Raw genomic sequence first — 23,043 nt, 5'->3', positions numbered from 1 at the left:
TCCGAAGTGGAGCTGTGGTTCAAGTAGTAGAGTGCTAGCCTTGAAGAAAAAAAAAGAAAAAGAAAAAGCAAGCAAGCAAGCTTAGGGAGCAATGAGCCCTGAGTTCAAGTTTTAGGACTGGCACCAAAAAAAAGTTTGAAGTGGAGCTGTGGCTCAAGTAGTAGAGTGCTAGCCTTGGGCAAAAAGAGGTAAGGGAGGGCACCCTGGTCCCGAGTTCAAGCCCCAGTATCACTACACACAAAAAAGAAAAGACTTCATGGTGTATTAAATGCTTTTGAATTTAAGCATGTCTGACATGGAGTTGGACATCTGACAGAGATAGCCAGAAAACTCAAATAATTGCTTATCTATATCTTTGCAGAAAAGTTTGCCAGTCTCTGTTGGGACAGTTGTCTCCATCTGCTTGCCAGCTGGAAAGAACATGGGGCATGCACTGAGGTAATGTTGGAATGGCAGAGTGCTTGCAAGAATGAGGTGCACCAGCGAGACCCTGGAAATCTCACACTTCAGAGTGGCAGCACTCTGCGCTGGCACAGACTCCTGTCAACAGTTTAGAGTGCAGGGCAACGAGCCAAGGCAACACAGGATGACCCCGGACCCAGGAATCCCTGACTCAAAGGCCACTGCCTTCCTCCTCTGCCTTGTGCTAGGCCAGGAGCAGAGATCGCATTAAATGTAGATTCAGTGACAGAAAAAGAGCAAGGAAAGGCTTAATTAATCCCACTCAGATCATCTTACTCTTTTCAAAAGGATCTGGGGCTGACCATTCATCCAGAAAGGATGAAAAGGTTTAACTGGTTTAAATGGTGAATTCGGTGATTAGGATGGCGTAGGATGGGCTTGCCTAATTGTATCTAGGGAGGCAGCTCTATGGCCCTCGTCCTAGTGTGGTGCTTTTGACTTAAGACATTAACACCCAAACTGCAGGCTGAGTTTTCCTTATCTGAAATACTTGAGATTAGAAATAGTTCAGATTCCAGATGTTCCTGGATTGGGATCATTGGCATACAAGTAAGGAGAGATCTTGGAGATGGGACTCAAATCTAAATATGAAATTCACCTGGGTTCCATGTGGACCCTTTACACGGACAGCATGAAAGGCAATTTTTATACAACGAATAAATGGAGTTCACCTGTAGTTTGACTGTAACCACACAACACGAGGTCAGACCAGGTGTGGGCTTTTCCACTGGTGGAGTCGTGATGGTGCTCACCATAGTCTCAGAGTCTGGAGCACTTAAGATTTTGTACTTTCAAATGAGCAATGCTCAGTCTACAGGAAGACAGGATTCTTTCTTTGAAATGGCGTTTCTATCTAAATCGCCTCTCTTCCTTGACCTCCCTTGGGCAGCCAGTCAGGCTCCAGGGTTTTTTTTTTTGTTTTTTTTTTTTTTTTGCTGTTGTTTTGTTTTTGGCTGTTGTTTCCAGGGGAGTTGTGGGCAGAGTGGACAGAACTCTAAATGTATTTTACTCTGGATTCTTTTTTCATTTTCTCAAAAGCCTGCTCCATTAAAGTAATTATGTCTGGTATCCTCAGTGGGGTGGGTGGGAGAGAGTACTTTTGAGATGCAGTGAGGTAGGGAAAGAGCTTTCTGGAATCTGGAGAGGGGCCGAGCCTGTCGGCGGGTTGTCCTTGCAGCTTTCTGAAATGAGAAGAGTTGATGGGAGAGGAAGGCAAATGGTGTTTATCTTCTTCAAAGAGGGTAGAGCTGCCAGGTGACCCAGAAGTTACGTATCTGATGGACCCCAGAGGGACAGTCTAGGCCAGGGAAGATGTGTGTTTTGCTCTCTGACTAGTGACAGCGAAGTGACTCCAGGACTACAAGAGGCCCAGGGACTTTTCTGCTATCCTGGGAAGCATTAAGCTCATGAAAGATGAAGCTGCCTGTGGACTACAAGCTCAGAGTGAAAAATAAGGCCCTTAAAGGAAACACAAGATGTGCCACAGTCACGCACTATCTTGGTACTTTTGATAAATTAGTTGTCAAAAGTTTAAATGCTTTGAAAAAGAATCTTACATTGTAGAAAGAGTCTCACAAAATAGAAAAAAAAAGTATGCTTGGGCTAGGAAAGTGGCTCAGTGGTAGAAGTGCCTAGCTTGTATGAAGCCCCGGGTTCGATTCCTCAGTACCACATATACAGAAAAAAGCCTGAAGTGGTGTTGTGGCTCAAGTGGTAGAGTATTAGCCTTGAGCCAAAGCAGCTCAGAGACAGGCCTTGAGTTCAAGCCCCATGACAGGCAAAAAGAAAAAGAAAAAAAGAAAAAGTCTTGCTATAGGCACTGGTAATTGTTAGAACTAAATGAAGAAATTTAAGGGCAGCTGCTCCTGGTGGCAGCACCCTGTAATTGCAGGTAAAATGCTCCATAAAACCTAACTCCTTGGGAATACCACAGGTGAAGATCTCAGCACTACGCATGGTGTCATTTCATGAGAAGACAATGTGCTACTCTTGTGCAGTAAAATTACACCTTAAATCAGATAGAAAACCAGCCATGAGAATATAGAGAAACCACATTGAGAGGTCGAATTCTGGAGTCTTTATTTGAGCAGTAGCGAACTGCAGATGGCCAATTACAAAGATCTGCCCACCAAAACAGAGCTTACACCAAGCTTTTAGAGACAAAGGTTAGGGCTAGGAATGTGGCTTAGTGGTAGAGTGCTTGCCTAGCATGCATGAAGCCCTGGGTTCAATTCCTCAATACCACATACACAGAAAAAGCTGGAAGTAGTGCTGTAGCTCAAGTGGTAGAGTGCTAGACTTGAACAAAAGAAGTTCAGGAACAGTGCCCAGGCCCTGAGTTCAAGCCCCAGGACTGGCAAAAACAAAAACAAAAAAGAGAGAGAGAAGGGGGGGGAAGAAGGAAGGAAAGAAAGAAGGGAAGGAAGGAAGGAAGGAAAGAAAGAAGGAAGGGAAGGAAGGAAGATCAAATCATTGATTTCCTCATTTCTGCTGTTATAGAAGAGAAAACTGAGGCACAGGTAGGATCCTCTGATTTTTAAAGTCACCACAGTTTACGGTGGAGCCAGAATCATAGACGCCTACCACTGATTTCTAAGTGAGTTAGGCAAAGGCTAAGGCAAGCCGGGTGCCGGTAGCACCTAGCAACTATAATCCAAGCTACTAAGGAAGCTGAGATCTGAGGGTCACTGTTCAAAGCCAGCCAGGCAAGTCCTTGAGATTCATCTCCAATGAACTACTACAAAGATGAAGTGGAGCTGTGGCCCAAGTGGTAGAGTTCTGTCTATGAGCAGAAAAAGCTAAGGGACCTCCTCAGGCCCTGAGTTCAAGACCAAGACCAAGACCAACACATACACACACACACACACACACACACACACACACACACACACACACACACACACACACACACACACACATTCTCTGAATTGGTCCAGTGGGTAGGGGGGTAAGCTGGAAAAAGGCTGAAGGAACAAGGAGAATGTGTGACCCAATGAACGCAGGAGCCACAGAAAAGGAAGGCTATCTCAACAGACAGGAAGGACAGGGAGAGGAGAATGCAGACAGACTGATAATGGAGAAGAGAAGACAAGGGAAAAAGCCGACTTCTGAAAAAGCTCTTCCACCGCCCATGAATTTTCATGGCCACCAGCTGGTATAAAATCATCAAGGCAATTTTCAGCTCCTCCAACAGAACTGCATTTGTAATAATCATAACAATATTTCTACAGAGTGAAAAAAATGACAAAGATAATTTGAAATGGAAAACACTGACAAGATGCAAAATAAATGTGCCCGACCTGGCAACAAATTTAGCGATGGGACAGAATCTGCATGAGGCAGGTTTATTAACTGACAGAGGATGAGCCCTCACGTGGGGAAGGGCTTTGAATGCGCTAAATCACGGGAAAGGACTCTGGGTCACCTTGCAAATTTCTTCCTCCTCAAGAAGAGGTGTGGCAGCGGCATTCCTTTCCTTTTCCTTGTCGACTACACAAATAATGGCCACAACAATACACAAATATCACTGTACTCCTGATTTATCTTTTTGTACGTCTCTGTTAGTCTTCATGAGTTTATACGGCCTTTGGTCTGCCCTGGGCCTCTGCAAGCCCTGTGCAGATGCCTCCCAACATCTTGGCAAAGTTTCTGCCCAGTACCTGTGTTACCAAGGTAACTGGCACACCTGGAGGAAGTCACCTCCCCTTCCGGCTAGGTCACATCTTGGGGCCACCTCTGTTCACAGGCCTCTCATCTGACCATAGAAGAGACCCAGGCTCTGAGGTCACATCCGATCCAGTGTGGCCACACCTTTCCTCTACCTGGCCACACCTCTTCCTTTCCCAGGTCTAGATAAATCCTGGCCTGGGGGTAGGTCATGGTTGGGGCAGCAGCTTGGTAAATAAGCTTCTTTTCCTGCCTGTATACCATGAGATGTTCTCTTCATCGGTTACCTAATTAAACCTATTTAATATACCCTACAGTCACCACCATGATGGTGGGAAACTGCAATTTTTCCACCACGAGACATTTATAGGGCTGACATTTGTAATATGAGTTCTTGTGAATGCCAGGCTTAAGCCTTAGCCTTTCCTCTAACTCAGCTTACCTGAGTTAGAGAGAATACAAGCAGTAATGGCTAAGATTTATCCAGAGGGCATTATATGCCAGAGAAGTATAGTAGCTACCATTTAACCCCAGTTGCCATTTAGATAAGCATCTTTTTTTTTTTGGCCCAAGACTGGAACTTGAACTCAGTACCTGATGCTTTTATTCATTGGCTAGTGATCTACCAATTGAGCCATGCTTCCAACCCCTAGATAAGCGACTTTTTTGTTGTTGGTCATGGGGCTTGAACTCTGGGCCTGGGCGTTATCCCTTAGCTCTTCAACTAAAGGCAAGTGTTGTACCATTTGAACCACAGCATCATTTCCGGAGCTAAGAGTCTCATGGACATTCCTGCCTGGGCTGGCTTTGAACCATGATCCTCAGATCTCAGCCTCCTGAATACCTAGGGTTACAGACATGAGCCACCAGAGCTCTGCTTAGATAAGTATCTTAAATGCAATTTTTTTTTTTTTTTTTTTTTGAAATAAGAGTCTCAAAGACTTTCCTGCCTGGGCTAGCTTTGACCATGATCCATAGATCTCAGTATCCTGAGTGTCTAGGATTACAGGCGTGAGCCACCAATATCCAGCTTACATTTACTTTTAAATGAAATTTTTATATCTTCTATCCTTGGGAAATGGCTACTCTTAGAACTTCCATGTGGCTTAGTGGTAGAGTGCTTGCTTAGCATGCATGAAGCCCTGGGCTCAATTCCTCAGTACCACATAAATAGAAAAAAAAAGCCGAAGTGGCACTGTGGCTCAAGTGGTAGAGTGCTAGTCTTGAGCAAAAGAAGCTCAAGGGACAGTGCCAAGGCCCTGAGTTCAAGCCCCAGGACTGGGGGAAAAAAAAACCCAAACAACAACAACCTCCAAAACAACAGCAACAAAAAACTTCCATGAGAAACTGGGAGATTAAGTAGGTTGAGTAGTGTACCCTAAGTGACACGCTAATGAGAAGTCAAGTTTGGGCTTAGCCTGAATGGAAGCGATGGAGGAAGCATGTCCTTAAAGATCCCTTACTACAGCTCAGAAGAACAGTACTAAGTAGTGAAAAAAACAAAGGGGAGAATGCTACTTGGACCCTCCTTCCGACTCCCTGCGGCTTGGCATGTTTGTTCAGTCAATGGTGGTCCATCCTTTCTTGCATTGGATGCTTGATTGGAATAAACAAAAGGCTTCACGCAGGCTTTGGAAGTGGATTCTCAAGCACAGGGGGAGAATTTTGGTATATGATGTCTTTTTAATGGGAGAAAATATTCTAGACTAATTTCTTTCACTGGTTCTGGGGCTTGAACTCAGGGCCTGAGTATTGTCTCTTACATTTCACTCAAGGCTAGTGCTCTACCACCTGAGCCACACTTTCACTTCTTTAATTTCTTAAGCTCTTTAAACACACACACACACACACACACACACACACACACACACACACACACACACACACACACACACACACACACACACACACACACACACACACACACACACACACAACCTTACTTTGACAAAGTTGTTCAGTGGCTTCCTGACAGGGATTATATATACCCTAATAAACCCTAGAGGAGACCCCCTGCCCCCAAAAATTCCCCTTTCTATCCTACCTTGGTTTTTTGTAAGACTTTACCTGAGATGGACTGGAAACGGTGCACAATCCAGGCGATCAACACAGACAGCAGGAAGGTTCCCAAAAAGTAGATCTGCAAACATCCAGAGCACGTGTTAGATGACTGACAGGGCAGGGACCCGGAGGACAGGGCTGGGGGAGATACCTACTAGGGCAGAGTGCAGGATGGCGCTCCAGATAAGCCTCAAGTGCAGGTAAAGCCAGGCCAGGGTACAGGGGCTGAGGGATTCCTCATTGCTGTGGCTCCAGCACCTACGGATGAAGCCCGGATGTGTCAGTCAGTTGTCATGGCACCATTCACAACCAGCCTTTCAGACTGCCCCCCCCCCCCCCCCGCACTCAGGACTTGGCACCCGGGATGCACTCCATTAGAGATGCAGAGAATAAAGTCAGTCCTGGCATTCTGAGATCCTAGCAGCAATTTCTTTCCCAAAAGGTTATTGCCATCCTTCATTATTAGGGAGGACTCTGAGCCCAGAACTTGCCAGAATGATATTTCTGAGTGTCTGTCCAAAGTCCAAGTGTAGGCATGCTTGCTATCTTTCTGGAAAGCATAAGTCAATCAAGTGTGTTCATTTTCCCACTCTGCATGGAAACTCTTGGTCAGCACTTGAACTTCAGATCAAGTACATTCTCTATCTCAACCCTCAGATACTACAAAAGGGAAATGAATGTGGGTTTGGTTGAGTGCTTTCCAAGCAAAGCAAATCCTGAGTTCTTTTTTTTTAACACGTGATATAGCAAAACAAGGGAGTGGCTAACCTGAATCTTAGAGCAAGCCCCACCCACTGGGGGTCTGCTGAAGTTCCTGGTGTTAGGGGAGAAGCAGAGGACTGACCTTTCGTACAGCTCTCGGAGAATGGAGACATTATTAGAATGGAGTGTTGGGTCAATTTCCAAGAAATCCAAAATGTGGTGTGGGATTATAGCACCTTCCTCGATTAGCAGGGCCAGGTTAAAAAATCCCTGAAAACAAGCCATAAACCAAACTTACCAAGTCTTCAGAATACATATAATAACCCAGACATGCATACACGTCCTTCACTAGAATATAAACTTTTATAACCCCCTAAAAATATTTTTTTCTGCGGTCCCTAGAGCCAGATGGCTTTGTCATTTCATTGATGAATTGTTTCCCTAAATATATGCATCTGAGAAATTTATTTGCAGGAGAACCAGGAGGTTTACAAAGGACGCTGCGTCCCATCTGCTCAGCAGCCAGTCAACCGAGAGATCTGGCCTTCTCCATCCAAGCTCGGAAACAAAACTCGTTGGAAAACATGCCAATGGACCAGCCGCAAAACCAAGACACTAGGCCGTTGGTCACCATCAACCTGCCAGAAATCTGACAAAATGTTTGGGGGCTGGGGTGCTACTCATGCCTGATGATCTTATGTCAAGTGTCTCCTTTCCATACGTAAAAATGTACAGGCTGGGCACGGGTGGCTCATGCCTGTAATCCTAGCTACTCAGAAGGCTGAGATCTGAGGATCACAGTTAGAAGCCAGCCTGCAACTTCTGGAAAGTCTTTGAGACTCTTTATTGCCAATTCACCAGTAAAAAGCCTGAAGTGGAGCTGTGGCTCAAATGGTAGAGCACTAGCCTTGAGCATAAAAGTTCAGAGAAAATATCCAGCCCCTGAGTTCAAGTCCTAGGACCCATCCCAAAAAGTGGGAAAAAAAAGCATTATGATCCATTTGCTCAATGGAATCTAGGGCAGCCAGCCAATGAGTAATAAAGACACTATATAATTAATTACACAGTGTTGTGATTATTGATAAGGCAGATTTAAATTGGCAGTCACACCACAGATAACATGGCAGACCCATGTGCTGGTAGGCCTGGCCTGGAAGGTTACACGAAGACAGAAGGAACTGCAGACATTCTTTGCTACTTTTCTTTTAACATTATCTTTGTTGTTTATGGAGTATTATCTTTCTAAAAAAATAACCAAACTGAAACCCAAATTATCCAGGCCTCTTTTAAGTAACAATGGTTATCTTCTGAGGGAGTTTGTACCTCAAATCCCTTGTGCAGTAACTGCTGTTGCATTCCAGTGGTTATAATAATAGAATCGCTGGTGTTTATTGAATGTACATAGCGCGGGGCCCAGAGACTTGCACCAAACATTTTACTTAACCCTCACACTTGATGAGGTGTTATTACTGTTATTACTCCAATGGACAGATGACAAAACAGAGACTTGAGGACTCACTGTGTGCAAGCAGTTATAAGAGGAGAAGGGAAAAAATGGAAGAATAGAGGGAGGGAATAAAGAAATTGAATACTTCCATAAAAAGAAAGGCAGAAGAAGAGAAATGGAAAGAAGAGGGAAAAAAGAAAGTAGAGGAGTAGGAGGGGAGGGGAGGACCAAGAAACACAGAGGAAGGCTGGGACAAGTTTCCAACTTCTGCTCTGTGATCAGAGTACAAAGCACACCACCATAACTTGCATAAACAGGCCATGGTTATACCAGCTTCCTTTGTGGAAATGACTCTGAGATCCTCACAGGAGAATTCCAATTAGCAACTGGAGAGGGAATGAGGGAAATAGAAAAATTATCATTACAATACCAGGCTAATAATTATTGCTGGGGTGCAATACACTAAAATCTCAGGGGCAAACTTTTGAGGCCAAGCAGGATCTTTGCATAGTCTCAAACTATCCCCTCAAGATATTTACAAATTAGCAAGGAAAAAACAGAGGAGAGATGCAACAGAAGCCACTTAACCAGGTGCTGAAATGCACCTTGCTGGTCCCATATACCCCTAATATGACCCAACACAAACATATTCCCCTGCAGTATTCTTGCTTGCCCAAATCTTCAATCTCAAGTTATTCATGAGAAAACAGAAGATGGACCAAAATCAAGAGACCTTCTACAAAACACTCAACCAAGTATGCAGGCCATTACTGAGACTGAAGGGCTGTCACAGGCCAAAGAAGAAGGATGGCACCAGGCACTGGTGGCTCGCACTTCCAATCCTAGCTACTCAGGAGGCTGAGATCTGAGGACAATGGTTCAAAGCTAACCCCAAGCAGAAAAGTCCATGAGACTTCTATCTCCAACCAGCTAAAAGCCAGAAGTTTTATCTCCAATTAACCAGCAAAAAGCCAGAAGTAGAGCTGTGGCTCAAGTGGTAGAGTACCAGCTTTGAGCAAAACAGCCACAAATACTTCCTACCTACCAACAAGATGTCATAGAATCCTGCATTGGTTATGGGACAGAGAGGGAATGTTAGTAACAAGGCAGATGAAATCCAAAGTCTGAAGTATAAATACTGTCACTGTCCCCTAGTGAATGGTTTCACTGGCATAGCTTCATTCATATTAAAGGAAAGAAGTAGCTGGGTACCAGTGGCTCATCCCTGTAATCTAGCTACTCAGAAGGCTGAGAACTGAGGATTGTGGTTGAAAGACAGCCCAGGCAGAAAAGCCCAGGAGACTTTTATCTCCAATAAGCTATTGAGAAAAAAAAAAATAGAAGTGGTGCAGCTCAATGTGGTAGAGTACTAGCTTTGTGTAAAAGAAGCCTAAGGACAATGTGTAGTCATTAAGTTCAAGCCCCAGGACCAACACACACACACACACACACACACACACACACACACACACACACACACACACACACACACACACACACACACACACACACACACACACACACACACACACACACACACACACACACAGGAAGTAAGTAAAGAGCACACAGGTACTCTCTAGATTCTTTTTGTGCTTTTCAATAAATTGAACATTATTTTGGAAGAAGTTTCAAGCTGAGTGACAGTGGCTCATGCCGGTCATCCTAGCTACTGAGGAGGCTGAGATCTGAGGATTGTGGTTCAAAGCCAGCCCGGGCAGGAAAGTCTGTGTGACTCCTACTTCTAATGAACCACCAGAGAACTGGAAATGGCGCTGTAGCTCCAAGTGATAGAGTGCTAGCCTTGAGCCAAAGAGCTCAGGGACAGTATCCAGGCCTTGTATTCAAGCCCCAAGCCCGACGAAATTAAATAAACACATAAAATAAGTTTTTAAAAAACCCAGTCACTGAGAAGTCTTATTACAGAAGCATGGTCTAACCATACATAAACCACACCCACCGTGGTGATGTCCCTAGAGCGTCAGTTACCATCAGGTGAATTAGTTCCACGGAATCTGGTAGAAGCATCCTCAGGCTTAGAGCTACACATACCCAGTACTATGCTCTGGTATCTTTGCTTCCCCTGAGTAATTTAGCCTTAAGAAACCCATTACCTGGCCTCTCAGATTAGAAAGGAGATGACAGAAATGCCCTCAGAGATTGTAAGGAGAGAAAGCCACAGAGTAGGGGCTCAACAAGGCCACCATGCTAGTTAGCGTTCTCTAGGAGCTGCTGCACTCTGTGTAGATGTCAGCAAGCTATGCAGCCTAAGGACCCAGAGAGATGCTCAGCCCTCGCTTCAGAGCTGGAGCTGTGGATGCTCACCTGGGAGTCTCCATCCAGGGCTGCTTGGGCGTACATCTGCACAGACAGCTCCAAGTCTTGGGTCTGGTTTGGGTGGCCATAATAGTAGAGGTCTCCCATTTTCAAATATGCTGCAGAACACAAGACAATGCACTCATTGGTCAAGAAGTTCTATTCTAGACCCAATGGGGCGTGCTCGCTACGTACTGTGAATTCAGAACATCTTTATGTTGCCCTGCTGTCTAGCTTTTGGCCTGACCATCCCTCATCTCTGGATATAGCTTGTCTTCATCCAGGTTGGCTTTAGTTCACATCTAAAGTATTGCTACCTGTGTTGGCTGTCTTGGTTCCGTGTGTGTGTGTGTGTGTGTGTGTGTGTGTGTGTGTGTGTGTGTGTGTGCAGGACTTGAACTCAGGACCTTGGGCTCTCACTTTTTTTTTGCTCAAGACTGGTGTTCTCCCACTTAACCCACACCTCCATATCTGGCTTTTTGTTGGTTAACTGGACAAAAGAGTATGTCAGATTTGTCTGCATAGGCTGGCTTCAAGCCTCCAACACTCAGATCTCAGTCTCCTGAGTAACTAGGATTATAGGCATGAGCCGCTGGTGCCTGGCTCTTTTTTTTTCATTTTTGCCAGTCATGGGGCCTAAACTCTGGGCCTGGGCACTGTCCCTCAGCTCTTCAGCTCAAGGCTAGTGCTCTACCACTTGAGCCACAGTGCCACTTCCAGATTTTTCTGCTTATGTGGTGCTGAGGAATCGAACCCAGGGCCTCATGCATGCAAGGCAAGCGCTCTACCACTGAGCCACCTTCCCAGCCCCTGCCTGGCTTTTTACTTTGGTTTCGCCATGCATTTCCTTTTTTAAAAAGTTTATTTTTATTGTTATTGTAAAGTTGATGTGTGGCTAAGAGGGTAGGTACCAATGTTCAACTGGAAGAGCAGAATCCATCATGGGGAGCTAGAGAGAGAAGTTTCATCATGGAAAAGTGATTGCTAGGCTTCGGGGGAGCTATAAAGCTAAGCCTGGAGGAAGCTAGGTCTGAGTGTGGCTGTGGAACACCAGAGCCTCCTGGTCCTGCGGGAGCAGAGCTGGCTGGAGGGAGTGGGTGGAGCCACGGAAGGGCAGTCAGTGGGAGCAGAGCTGGCTGGAGGGAGTGGGTGGAGCCACAGAAGGGCAGTCAGTGGCAGAAACTGAGTACAACTGTGGACAGAGAGAGGAATGCCTCCTACTAGGCTACCTGCCCACCAGGGCCCCCATTGGCTGAAATTCATCAGAAGCCTTTGAGCAACATCCGGGTCCTGAAGGCCAGCCTCTACCACAGGGAAGATAGCAGCAAAGCAAAATAACCAGCCCAGGAACCTGCATCCTCATAGCATTCTCTTCAGAAGTAGTCATGGGTTCCCACTACACCTCAGGACCGGGGGCAAGGAGGAGGGCGTGGGCCTGGGGGCGGAGAGCAGTTTAGCATTAACCTTCTTAGCAGAGGTCTTTCACTTCTCTTCCTAATTGCTTAGCAATATCACTCGCCACACAAAGCTGTCAGCTGTTCCCCATTACAGAAGATGAAAAGTTTCCAAGGCTTCCGTTCAGCACCTGTTTTTCTATACATACCAAATGAAGGCGCATCGATCTGAAACACAGAGAAGTTATAGTATCTCCAGACACAATTCACACCCAAGTATCTCCCAGCCAGGTCCTACGAGGTAAACCAGGAGGAAAATGTTAATTCATGAATATTTTGGTCAAGTGACTAATTACCCCCCTCAAACCCCCCCCCCCCCCCCCCGTAAAACTCAATTCATGATCTTTGATCCTGGAGATGCTACTTGGAAAAGTATTCACGTACTTACCGGCCTCTCCTCACAGATGTGGGCTAAATTCGTCTGTGATATTTCAATGCCAGTTTCTGCTGCTAACACATAGTACAGCAAAGCTTCATGCCTAAAAATTTAGATGATTAATAATAAATTTCATAAACGGGTTCTTCCTAATATTTGCAGAGAGCTTTATATTCAAGCATAAGAGTGCAGAAAATAGGCAGTTTTCTTTTATAAAACCACAAAGTCCTGAATTTGTTGTGTTTTTTTTTAAAATAAAAACTGTTAAAAATACTGTCTGCACTGATTTAGTCTGAAGTTGCAGATTAAACTGGGAGCTAGTCAATGCAACAGCGACCTCTACTGGCCAAATGGTAGGCCAAGCGCAGGCTTGGGGATGTGTTTATCAATCCTGAGCTCTTGAATTCTTCCTTCTTGGCTTAGAGGAGATAAGAGGTATTAAGAAAAAGCTCTGAGCTTTACAGTTCTGTTTTGTGAAAAGCTTTCTACGGCTTAGGATTCTGAACAAGCTTAATTAAAGCAGAGCTTTTGTCGTGCATTACAAGTTTGGCAAAGGACAGGCGCTTGATAGCAGTGGCCAAAGCACATGACTGAATGAATGTTGGATGTCGTTGGCAATTACAGAACAATGAGAGACTACTTTACAATCCATTCAAAGACTGATGTAGGATTCTCGTGTGCAGTAATGACTGGGGTTGGGGTAGTGGACATACCCCTTCATCCAAGCCCTAGTGTGCAGGCCAATTGGCAATTCTTGCAATGGCTCTAAAGGACCACCAGCTAGCCATACCAATTTGGCAAGTTTTAGGAATTCACACACCTTTTAGCCCTATCCTTCTCCCTGTGATGTTGACTGGAAAGGAACAATCAGAGATAGGTTTAGTTGTCAAGAAGTCCAGAGTAGAGCTGTTCAATGACAACAAAGCGAACCAGAAATAACTTGAATATCTGAAAGTCAGTGACTGGTTTAATGAGTCCACTTTCACCGTGGCCATTCAAAACACAGAAAGAATCTGGGTGTTGGAGGTTTACAGTAGGCTAATCTTAGCTACTCAGTAGGCTGAGATCTGAAGATGGCAATTTGAAGCCAGTCCTGGAAGGAAAGTCCATGAGACTCTTATCTCCAATTAACCACCCCAAACAACCAGAAATGGTGCTGTGGCTCAAGTGGTAGAATGCCCAGCCTTGACCAAAATGGCTCATGGACAGCACCTAGGCCCCAGAGTTCATGGACAGCACCTAGGCCCCAGAGTTCAAGCCCCGGGACTGGCGCACACACACACACAAAACCTTCCCCCATATGCAAAAATATGTTAATACACAATTTTCCATTCTGTGCATATTTTTTAAAAAACAGAACACAAAACAGTACATCCCCTTTTCATAGCAACAATAACAACAACAAATAAGTCAGGCCTCACTGGAGGCTCATGACTATGTTCCTAGCCATTTAGGAGGCTGAGATCTTAGGATCACAGTTCAAAGCCAGCCCAGGCAGAAAAGTCCATGAGACTCTATTATCTCCAATTAACCAAAACACTGGAGGTGGATCTGTGGCTCAAGTGGTAGAGTACCACCCTTAAGCGAAAAAAGCTAAGGGACAGTACCCAGGCCAGGCCCCAGGACCAGCACAAAAAAGCCCAAACAAACAAACAAACAAACAACAACAAGAACCCAGGCTCACCCCCAGACAGAAGAAAGGCCAGGAAGGGAGGCTCAGTAGAAAGCCCCATCTTTTATAACAAGGTCTTGTTGTGAAGGCTGTGTAATCTCACAATTGTTTGGAGACACATGGGTGTGCTAATGCCTCAGTTTCCAGCAGGGATGAAGGAGGGAAGGAGAAGGTCAAGGTCAAATATTAGAACACCCCCTGCCACCAGGACTGGCTGGACCGACCATGACTCACATGATTAAAACGTAACACTCTGTGTCTTGGTTGGACAGCAGAAACCCATTTTGCTATAGCTATTAAAACTGAGGTGCGCCGAGTGCTGGTGGCTCACGTCTGTAATCCTAGCTACTCAGGAGGCTGAGATCTGAGGATCATGGTTCAAAGCCAGGCTGGGCAGGAAAGTCTCCTAGATTCTTATTTCCAATTAAACCACCAGAAAACTGGAAGTGGTGTTGTGGCTCAAGTGGTAGAGTGCTAACCTTGAACTGAAGAGCTCAGGGACAGTGCCAAGGCCCAGAGTTCAAGCCCCACGACTGACTGGAAAAACAAACAAACAAACAAAAAAACCCAACTGAGGTGTGGGGGATGGGCATGGGGTAAGAGCACTTGCTATAAGAAACTTTATGAAGACAATATCTCACCTCTGCGAAGTTTCCTGGGAGATAGGGGAGGGTGGAAAGGAACAAGCTTTATAGGAAGACTTCTTGCTCTCCCTATTATTACATAAACCAAGAGGAGATTTTCTAGGATGTGTAAGCATTTCCATCAAAAAGGAACCAAAATCGATCAAAATTTGATGTCTGAAAACACTGATGTCAACAGAAGTACTGAGCAGAAATCCGCCTCTGTCTTCCATCTGCAAAATCAATCAGGACGCGGTGCCTGTGTGCATCAGTGCCACCATCATCCAATTCACTCCGTATATTGAAGCGTGAGCTCATAGGGGCTGGGGGTGGGGAGGGTCGGACGTCCCTCACCAGCTTTTCCAGCTTATTAAAATTTGACAAAGATGTCACTCCCACCCCAAGCAGCCTCTCCACATTCACTTATCCATATCTCCATAGAAGCCATTGCAATACCAGGTGCTGGTAGCTCTTGACTCTAATCCTAGGTATTCAGGAGGCTGAGATCTGAGGATTGAGGTTCAGAGCCCAGGAAGAAAAGTCCATGAGACTCTTATCTCCAGTTAACCAGTGAACAGCCAGAAGTGGAGCTGTGACTCAAGTGGTAGGGTACCAGCCTTAAGCAAAAAAGCTAAGACAGCACCCAGGCCTTGAGTTCAAACTCTAGTATTAGCACACATACACACAAAAGCCATTCCCAGTATTATTGGCAGTGATTTCGACACTTATATTTCAGATCAAGCACTTGCTCAGTACTTGCTAATGGCTAGAAACCCAAAGACAAACCTCAAAACTCTCCTGCCCTACCATGATTTCTTTCCAAGTGGGAAAACACTCAGGCCTCAAGCTTCATTTCCATTACCCTGAGCTGAACCCCCTATACCCCAACAATCATGTGACTGAGATTAAGAATGGGTACAGATAAGAAAGACATGCACAGAAAAGAGGTTTGGGTTCGCCTGCTACACTCTCACAACAGACCTGGCGCAGACTTGTCCTAGAACTTTTAGAATACATTTATTTGTTTGTTGGATGGTTGGTTAGGGGTCATGGGGCTTTAACTCAGGGCCTGGGCACTGCCCCTGAGCTTTTTTGCTCAAGGTAGTGCTCTACCACTCTGAGCCACAGAGTCGCTTCTGGTTTTCTGGTGGTTAGCTGGATATAAGAGTTGTTGTTGGTCCTGGGGTTTGAACTCTGGGCCTGGGCGCTGTCCCTCACCTCTTCAGCTCAAAGCTAGTCCTCTACCACTTGAGCCACAGTGCCACTTTCAGTTCTCATGGACTTTGCTGACTGAGCTGGCTTTGAACTGCAAGCCTCAGATCTCAGCCTCCTGAGTAGCTAGGATTACAGGCATGAGCCACCAGCACCTGGCTAGAATAATACATTTCAAGAATCAATTCTTTGGTTACTTGTTATGAATTGTGAATTTGAGAACCTCTGAGCAGTTTCTCAAAAAACCATATTATATCCTCTGGTGTTTTTTTTTTTTTTTCCTGCCAACGCCTGCTGCAGCTCCGATAGGAAGGGTGGGGGAAAGATCCTGGGGTCTCTGTGGAGTTCACTTCTGTACTGAAAAAGGTGAATCTCTTTCAGCAGGAACTTATATCTCCTTGTCTTGCTCAAGCTTCCCCTGTACAGCTAACCTCCAGGGTTAAGTATTTGGGGTTTGTTTAAGTCAAAGGGCAATAAAATATGCACCTCCCAGATAAAACATACATGGGTAAGGCACAGAGAAATGAAGCATGACAGCTGGACCTTCCTTGCTAACTCCTTCTGGTGTCCAAGGACCACCTGCGGCCTGACAGCTTTTATTCTCCCCATTATGCCAATACAGCAGAAAGCCTTCTTTTCAATCACACTCTTTTTCAAAATGACCCCACATAAATCTTGGAACCACACAGACAAGCCCAAGCGCAGCAAAGTGACACATGTAATTTGGAAATAACACCCAGAGTAAATTCACTCGCATGAAAATGAAAAAGAGGGATGAACTGGGGACATTGATGGATGCTTCCGTTCAGTTAGAACAAAATAGATGGCATAAAGAAGTCACATCGTAGGTGAGAGAGAGCCAACCACGTCTGTTTCCTATTTACCTCTGGGGAGATGAGAAGGTCATGAGAAAGAAGCCAAGAAACAAGTTGCCTTGACTCCATTTTTTTTTTTTTTTGCCAGTCCTGGGGCTTGAACTCAGGGCCTGAGCACTGTCCCAGAGCTTCTTTTGCTCAAGGTTAGCACTCTACCACTTGAGCCACAGCACCACTTGCAGCTTTTTCCGTGTATGTGGTATTGAGGAATCGAACCGAGGGCTTCATGCATGCTAGACCAGCACTCTACCACTAAGCCATATTCCCAGCCCCCATCCTTGACTCCATTTTGACAAAGATGGTTCCAGTGGTATGGGTACTAGATGTTTCTTCTGTGGAGACTAAGAGTTCTCCAGGCCAAAAAGAATCTTCTCTTCAGTCATACTCAGCAAGGAGCCAGGACTGGTGGAATCTTAACTAATTAGGAGGTTGAGACCTGAGGATAGAGGTTTGAAGCCCGCCCAGGTAGACCAATCTGACACTCTTCTCTCCAATTCACTAGCAAAAAGCCAGAAGTGGAGATATGGCTCAAAGGATAGAGTGCCATCTTTGAGAGGAAAGAGCCAAGCAAGAGCCTGAGGCCCTGAATTCAAGCCTTAGTACTGACATAGAAAGAAAGAAAGAAAGAAAGAAAGAAAGAAAGAAAGAAAGAAAGAAAGAAAGAAAGAAAGAAAGAAAGAAAGAAAGAAAGAAAGAAAGAAAAAGAAAGAAAAAAGGCCGGGAAGGTGGCTTAGTGGTAGAGTGCTTGCCTTGCATGCATGAGGCCCTGGGTTCAATTCCTCAGCACCACATAAGCAGAAAAAAAAAAGCTGGAAGTGGCACTGTTGCTCAAGTGGTAGAGTGCTAGCCTTGAGCTGAAGAGCTGAGGGACAGCGCCCAGGCCTGGAGTTCAGGCCCCCAAAAAAACAGACCAGACCAAAAAAAAAACAAAACCCCAAACCACAAAATAACCTCAGCAGGCATATGGAGAAACAGATATTTGTAAGTGGTGGGAAGAAGACTAAATTAGTTAAAAAAAGAAAAAAGAAACAATCTTGGAAAACAACTGGTATTGGCTTGAAGGTTTAGCAGGTACCTATTCTGAGGCCCAGAGCCCTACTCCCAAGTTTATACCCTTTTTTTTTGTTGTTGTTGTCGTTTGTCGTGGGGCTTGAACTCTGGGCCTGGACACTGTCTCTCAGCTCTTCAGTTCAAGGCGAGCGCTCTACCACTTGAGCCACAGCACCACTTCCGGTTTTCCGGTGGTTTTATTGGAGATAAGTGTCTCATGGACTTACTTTCCTGCTCAGGCTGGCTTTGAACAATGATCCTCAGATCTCACCCTCCTGAGTAGCTAGAATTACAGGAGTGAGCCACGGATTCCCAGCCCAAGTTTATATTCTATAGCAAATCTTCCTCATATGCCAGGAGATACACAGAAAAATGTTCATGACCATATTGTCCTTAAGAGTAAGAGGAAACGGTGCAAGTAAGTGTTTACATGAAAATTCATAAATAAGCATGTAAATAAATTGTAATACATGAAAGCAAGCTGCAGGTATCAAACTGTAGGAATCTTAAAAATAGACTAAGTTGAAAAAGAAGTGGAAGAATGACATATGATTTTAATAACATAAAGGTCAGACATAAGCCCATATCAATCCATTGCATAGGAATATATGGATAGGTTGCAGAATGTATAAGGAAAATGAAAAAAGGAACAGAAAATTCAGTGATGGTTATTTCTGGGGAGGGGAATTTAATCTGTGACAGACACAAGTTGGGAAGGAGTAGCTAGTACTGGTAGTATTAGTTTTCTCAAGTAGGATGGATGGTTTACAGGCATTCATTTTATTCTTATGCTTTGGAACTTACAAATGCATTGCATATGATTTCATGTGTATCACTATGCTATAAACAAAGAAAAGCTACTTAACTGGTTCAAGCCACATCTTCAGCTCAAATGCTGGCTTCCTTTTACCTAGATCTCAAACCGGCCCCACTTCAGCTTCTCCTTGCTTGACTACTTAAGATAAAGTACAAAGTATATAATCTGCTATTCCAAGTTCCATATGAGAATATTTCTTTGGCATACATATATATACACACACATATATTTCTACACTTAATTCTCATAGAAATTAAATGACTTTAAAGTTTCCAGACATAGAGCTGTGTGCCAGGGCTCACACCTGTAATCCTAGCTACTCAGAAGGCTGCAGTCTGAAGATGGAGGTTTGAAACCAGGAAAGTCCATGAGACTCTTATCTCCAATTAACCACCCAAAAGCCAAAAATGGAGCTGCAGTTCAAGGGGTAGAGAGCCTGCCTTGTGCATAAAAACTAAGGGAACAGTGTTTATAGTCCCTGAGTTCAAGCCCCCACCCCCCACTTCCAGACTTACCCCAAACTTATCTCTGCTTTTGTTCCTCAACTTCCCTTTAGAGTAAATGTTGTTCCTTGCATGGCTAAGGGGGAATCCCATCCAGCCTCCAAGGCCATACTACCTACACCTCTGCCATTGAGGTTCACAGGGGTGACAGACAGACAGCAGCCTTTCCTCCTCCAATCCCACAAGTTCTTTGTACATTGGTCATGGCCCCAGAGTTATGGTTGCTCTGACTTTTTGCCAAGTACCAGGATACAAGCCATGAGACAGAGCAGCCAAGATTCACATGGGAGGTCAGAAGGAGTAAGGAGTAAGATGGGATTCCTGGGGTAGAGGAAACAGCAGGTGCTAGGGCCCTGAGGCCAGCTGGACGTGGGGCATGTGAGAAAATGCATGTGGAATGGGGGGGCAGCAAAGGTCCCCTGTGGTGTGTATCAGGATGCCTGCATTTGAATCTGCTAACTGCACACACACACACACACACACACACACACACACACACACACACACACACACACACACACACACACACACACACACACACACACACAGTGCAAAGTACACTTCTCCTTCCCTGCTACCCCAAACAGGGAGGGGAATCCCATGTTGTATCTCAGAGCTCTGAGAAAGGAAACAAGACATTTTAATTCACCTAACCTTCCATGGCATAGATTTACACACGTTAGTTCAAGTGTACCGTGAGGTTAAATTGAAAAGCAGGCAAGAAAGCTTAGCTATGAGCAAACATTCTCTTTATGGGGAAACCTGTGTCATTTCAGGGTGTGTGTGTGTTTGTGTGCTATGCACAGAAATGCTTTGAAATTAGAACATTGATTTCAACCTGAGAAGCTTTGGGGGAACACACACAAGAGAGAGAGAAAGAGAGAGAGAGAGAGGTAGAGAGAGAGAGAGAGAGAGAGTAGACAGAGAGAGAGAGAGAGAGAGAGAGAGAGAGAGAGAGAGAGAGAGAGAGAGAGAGAGAGAGAGAGAGGAGAGAATGCTCAAGTTGGATTTGAGAGGTGGTTTTGCTTATTTTTGTTTGTTTGGAAACAGAGACACAGCCAAGCACTGGTGGTGGTGGCTCATGCCTGTAATCTTGGCTACTCAGGAGGCTGAGATCTGAGGATTGAGATTTAAAGCCAGCCCAGGTAGGAAAGTCTGTGTGACTCATACCTTCAGTTAACCAGCAAAAAGTGAGAAATGGAGCTTGTGGTCAAGTGGTAAACAAACAGCCTCTATAAAAATAGATAAGGGCGCTGTACACATTTACAGCATCTTAGTAATAACAATAAAATTATATTTTTTAAAAAATAAGGGGAATGTAGGCCTTGAGTTTAAGCCTCAGTACACGCACGTGCACGTGTGCGCTCACACACACACTCACAGAAACAAGTCTCACAGTGAAGCCTAGGCTGGCTCTGAACTTGAGTCCTCCTACTTCAACCTCCCAGATTGTAGGATTACAGTCATGCATCACCATGCTCAGCTCCAGATTTGAGTTTTATGAGATTCACTCAGGAAACAAGATGACATCCCACAAAAATGAAAAGGTATACTTATAAGCAGCAGTTTCATTTAAGGAAATTTCTTTCCGATTGTGCAAAGTAAGGCCACAGACAATAAACTTTCAACAACACACTCTCTGTATTCCATGCCTTTTTCACTGGGCTCATTTCTCCCACATGCTCTAATGCTTGCCAAGATGGTATCTGTGGATTTGTGTGTCAGTGATGAGCCAAAAGGGACAATAACATTCTTTCAGATCTGTATTTTTATTTTTAATTAAAGTTCAGATCAAGGTGTGATTCACACCCAGCCTGCTCTTATGTCCTGGAGGGGTGGACTGAAGGCATACTTGCTGATTTGCATATCCATTTTAGTCAGAATGGAAATACCCAGATCATTTGGGCAATAAAACAGCCAAGCAAATGTGCCCTGAGGGGACACGAAGGAGGAGCTCCAGCCCTGACAGGACCGGAAAAAGCAGCCAGGTAGTGTTTGAAGAGGTGACTGCTCATGTGCAAACCACTCTGCAACAATATGGACTCAGTAAGTCGTGTGTGTGTGTGTGTGTGTGTGTGTGTGTGTGTGTGTGTGTGTGTGTGTGTGTGTGGAGAGAGAGAGAGAGAGAGAGAGGGAGAGAGAGTATTCAAATTTCTTACAGGACAAGATGGGACACATCAGTTTTAAGAGAAGGTCAAGCTGGGTGCTGGTGGTCCACACCCGTAATCCTTGCTACTTAGGAAGCTGAGATCTGAGGATCTCAGTTGGAAGATAGCCTAGGCAGGAAAGCCTATATGGAGTTTATCTCCAATTAGACACCAAAAATCCAGAAGTGGAGCTGTGGCACTAGCCTTATGCAAAAAGCTCAGGGACATACATACACCCAGGCCCTGAGCTTAAGCCTCAGAACACACACACACACACACACACACACACACACACACACACACACACACACACACAGAGTAGATTAAGAAGGGGACATCATTTGGTTTTTAACACAGGAGACTGGCAAGTGATTTCTAGCAAGTGACTTCTAGACTCTCGGTCATGACAGACACAGTAAACCATCTATGAAAAGAGGTACCCAGAGTCAGCCTTAAGCATACTGATCCTTACTCCCAAGAAGGGAAGATCCTGGACTTCAAGGAAAGACAGAGGCTCTCCCCTCTCATGTGGTCCCCAGTTCTAAAACCAAGAGGAAGGAGCGGAAGGATCAATGTATTTGTGTGTGTATGCCGCAACTTGATGGCTGTGGACACTCGGCCTAGGGAACTAATTTTTGTGTATAATTAAACATGGAAATGCCATGTTTTCCAATCAAAGCCAATCAGTCTGTGATGCTCTGAATAGCATTACTGAGAAGCTCTGATTTCCCTGCAAATTACTTTTTCAGTTGCATTTTAACACATTCCCTCTCCGAAGCCTCTACTGATAGACCAAAAGGTAAGGGGCAAGAAAGCTGGCTCTAACATGGAACCCGAGCTTACCAGGATCCCTCCAGGTAGGCGTTGAGGCCTTTGCGAATGACGTGGCCCAAGTAGCCATTTTTCTCAGCTACGTGCTTTGCCCATCTGAAAAGGAAAGGGAACGGAAAAATAAGCAAATTGTGGCAAATTAAATAATCATTTTTTTCTTCATATGATCTCGATAAATCCCATTTGGGGAATATTTTGCTTGTTAGAATTTTTACAAAGCAACAAGGCGGAACTGAATGTGAAGAAGTTAAAGCAAATGCACTCTGAAGGTTTGCACTTAGCGGCCTTACTTACGAATGCTTAGCATGGTGTTCAATGGAAACAAAGACATGCGACATACATAATGAAAAGTCTCTATTGCCACGGAGAAAATAATCTCCACCAAGAGTTCTATGTTTATTGAGCCTAGTAGTGTAGCTCCGTGGAAGAGTACTTGACTTTCAGGAGTGAGGTCCTAGGTGCCACAAAATATAAATTAAAATAAGTAAAATATATTTACTAATTTATCATATGATTTCTGTTTTTTTTCTGTCTCCTAATGTGGGGCTTCATGAAATGGTGATATAATCTTTAGACTTAAAAAGAAAAAAAAAGACTAGTGTAAGAACACAGATCAAGAAGTAAAGGGAGAAATAGTCTTAAGGAAAATCTTAACTAAAGCTGGGCACTGGTGGCTAGCCCTTCAGGAAGCTGAGACCTGAGGAACACAATTCAAAGCCAGCCTGTGCAGGAAAGTTCATGAGACTCCGATCTTGAAGTAACCAGCAAAAAGCTGGAAGTGGCCGGGCACTGGTAGCTCATGCCTGTAACCCAACTACTCAGGAGGCTG

The 23,043-nt window shown here is 44.7% G+C and overlaps 1 protein-coding gene across 1 annotated transcript in view; it reads right to left on the bottom strand.

The window, feature by feature from the left end:
- The window catches only part of Sel1l3 (SEL1L family member 3), a 114,045-nt gene that overhangs the window by 5,556 nt on the left and 85,446 nt on the right, over positions 1-23,043 (bottom strand). Inside the window, exons 17-23 of the mRNA XM_070012928.1 lie at positions 22,227-22,310; positions 12,497-12,587; positions 12,258-12,342; positions 10,664-10,773; positions 7,034-7,161; positions 6,345-6,447; positions 6,196-6,268 (exon numbers count right to left, since the gene is read on the bottom strand). Coding sequence (XP_069869029.1) covers positions 6,196-6,268; positions 6,345-6,447; positions 7,034-7,161; positions 10,664-10,773; positions 12,258-12,342; positions 12,497-12,587; positions 22,227-22,310 — 674 coding nt within the window. The remainder of the gene's footprint in view (positions 1-6,195; positions 6,269-6,344; positions 6,448-7,033; positions 7,162-10,663; positions 10,774-12,257; positions 12,343-12,496; positions 12,588-22,226; positions 22,311-23,043) is intronic.

The sequence above is a fragment of the Dipodomys merriami genome, unplaced genomic scaffold (genome assembly GCF_024711535.1).
Source record: "Dipodomys merriami isolate MVZ:Mamm:240054 unplaced genomic scaffold, mDipMer1.0.p SCAF_9, whole genome shotgun sequence".
Lineage (NCBI taxonomy): Eukaryota > Metazoa > Chordata > Mammalia > Rodentia > Heteromyidae > Dipodomys > Dipodomys merriami.
Note: the sequence above shows the minus strand (reverse complement) of the source record. Positions and strands in the feature narration are given on the sequence as shown.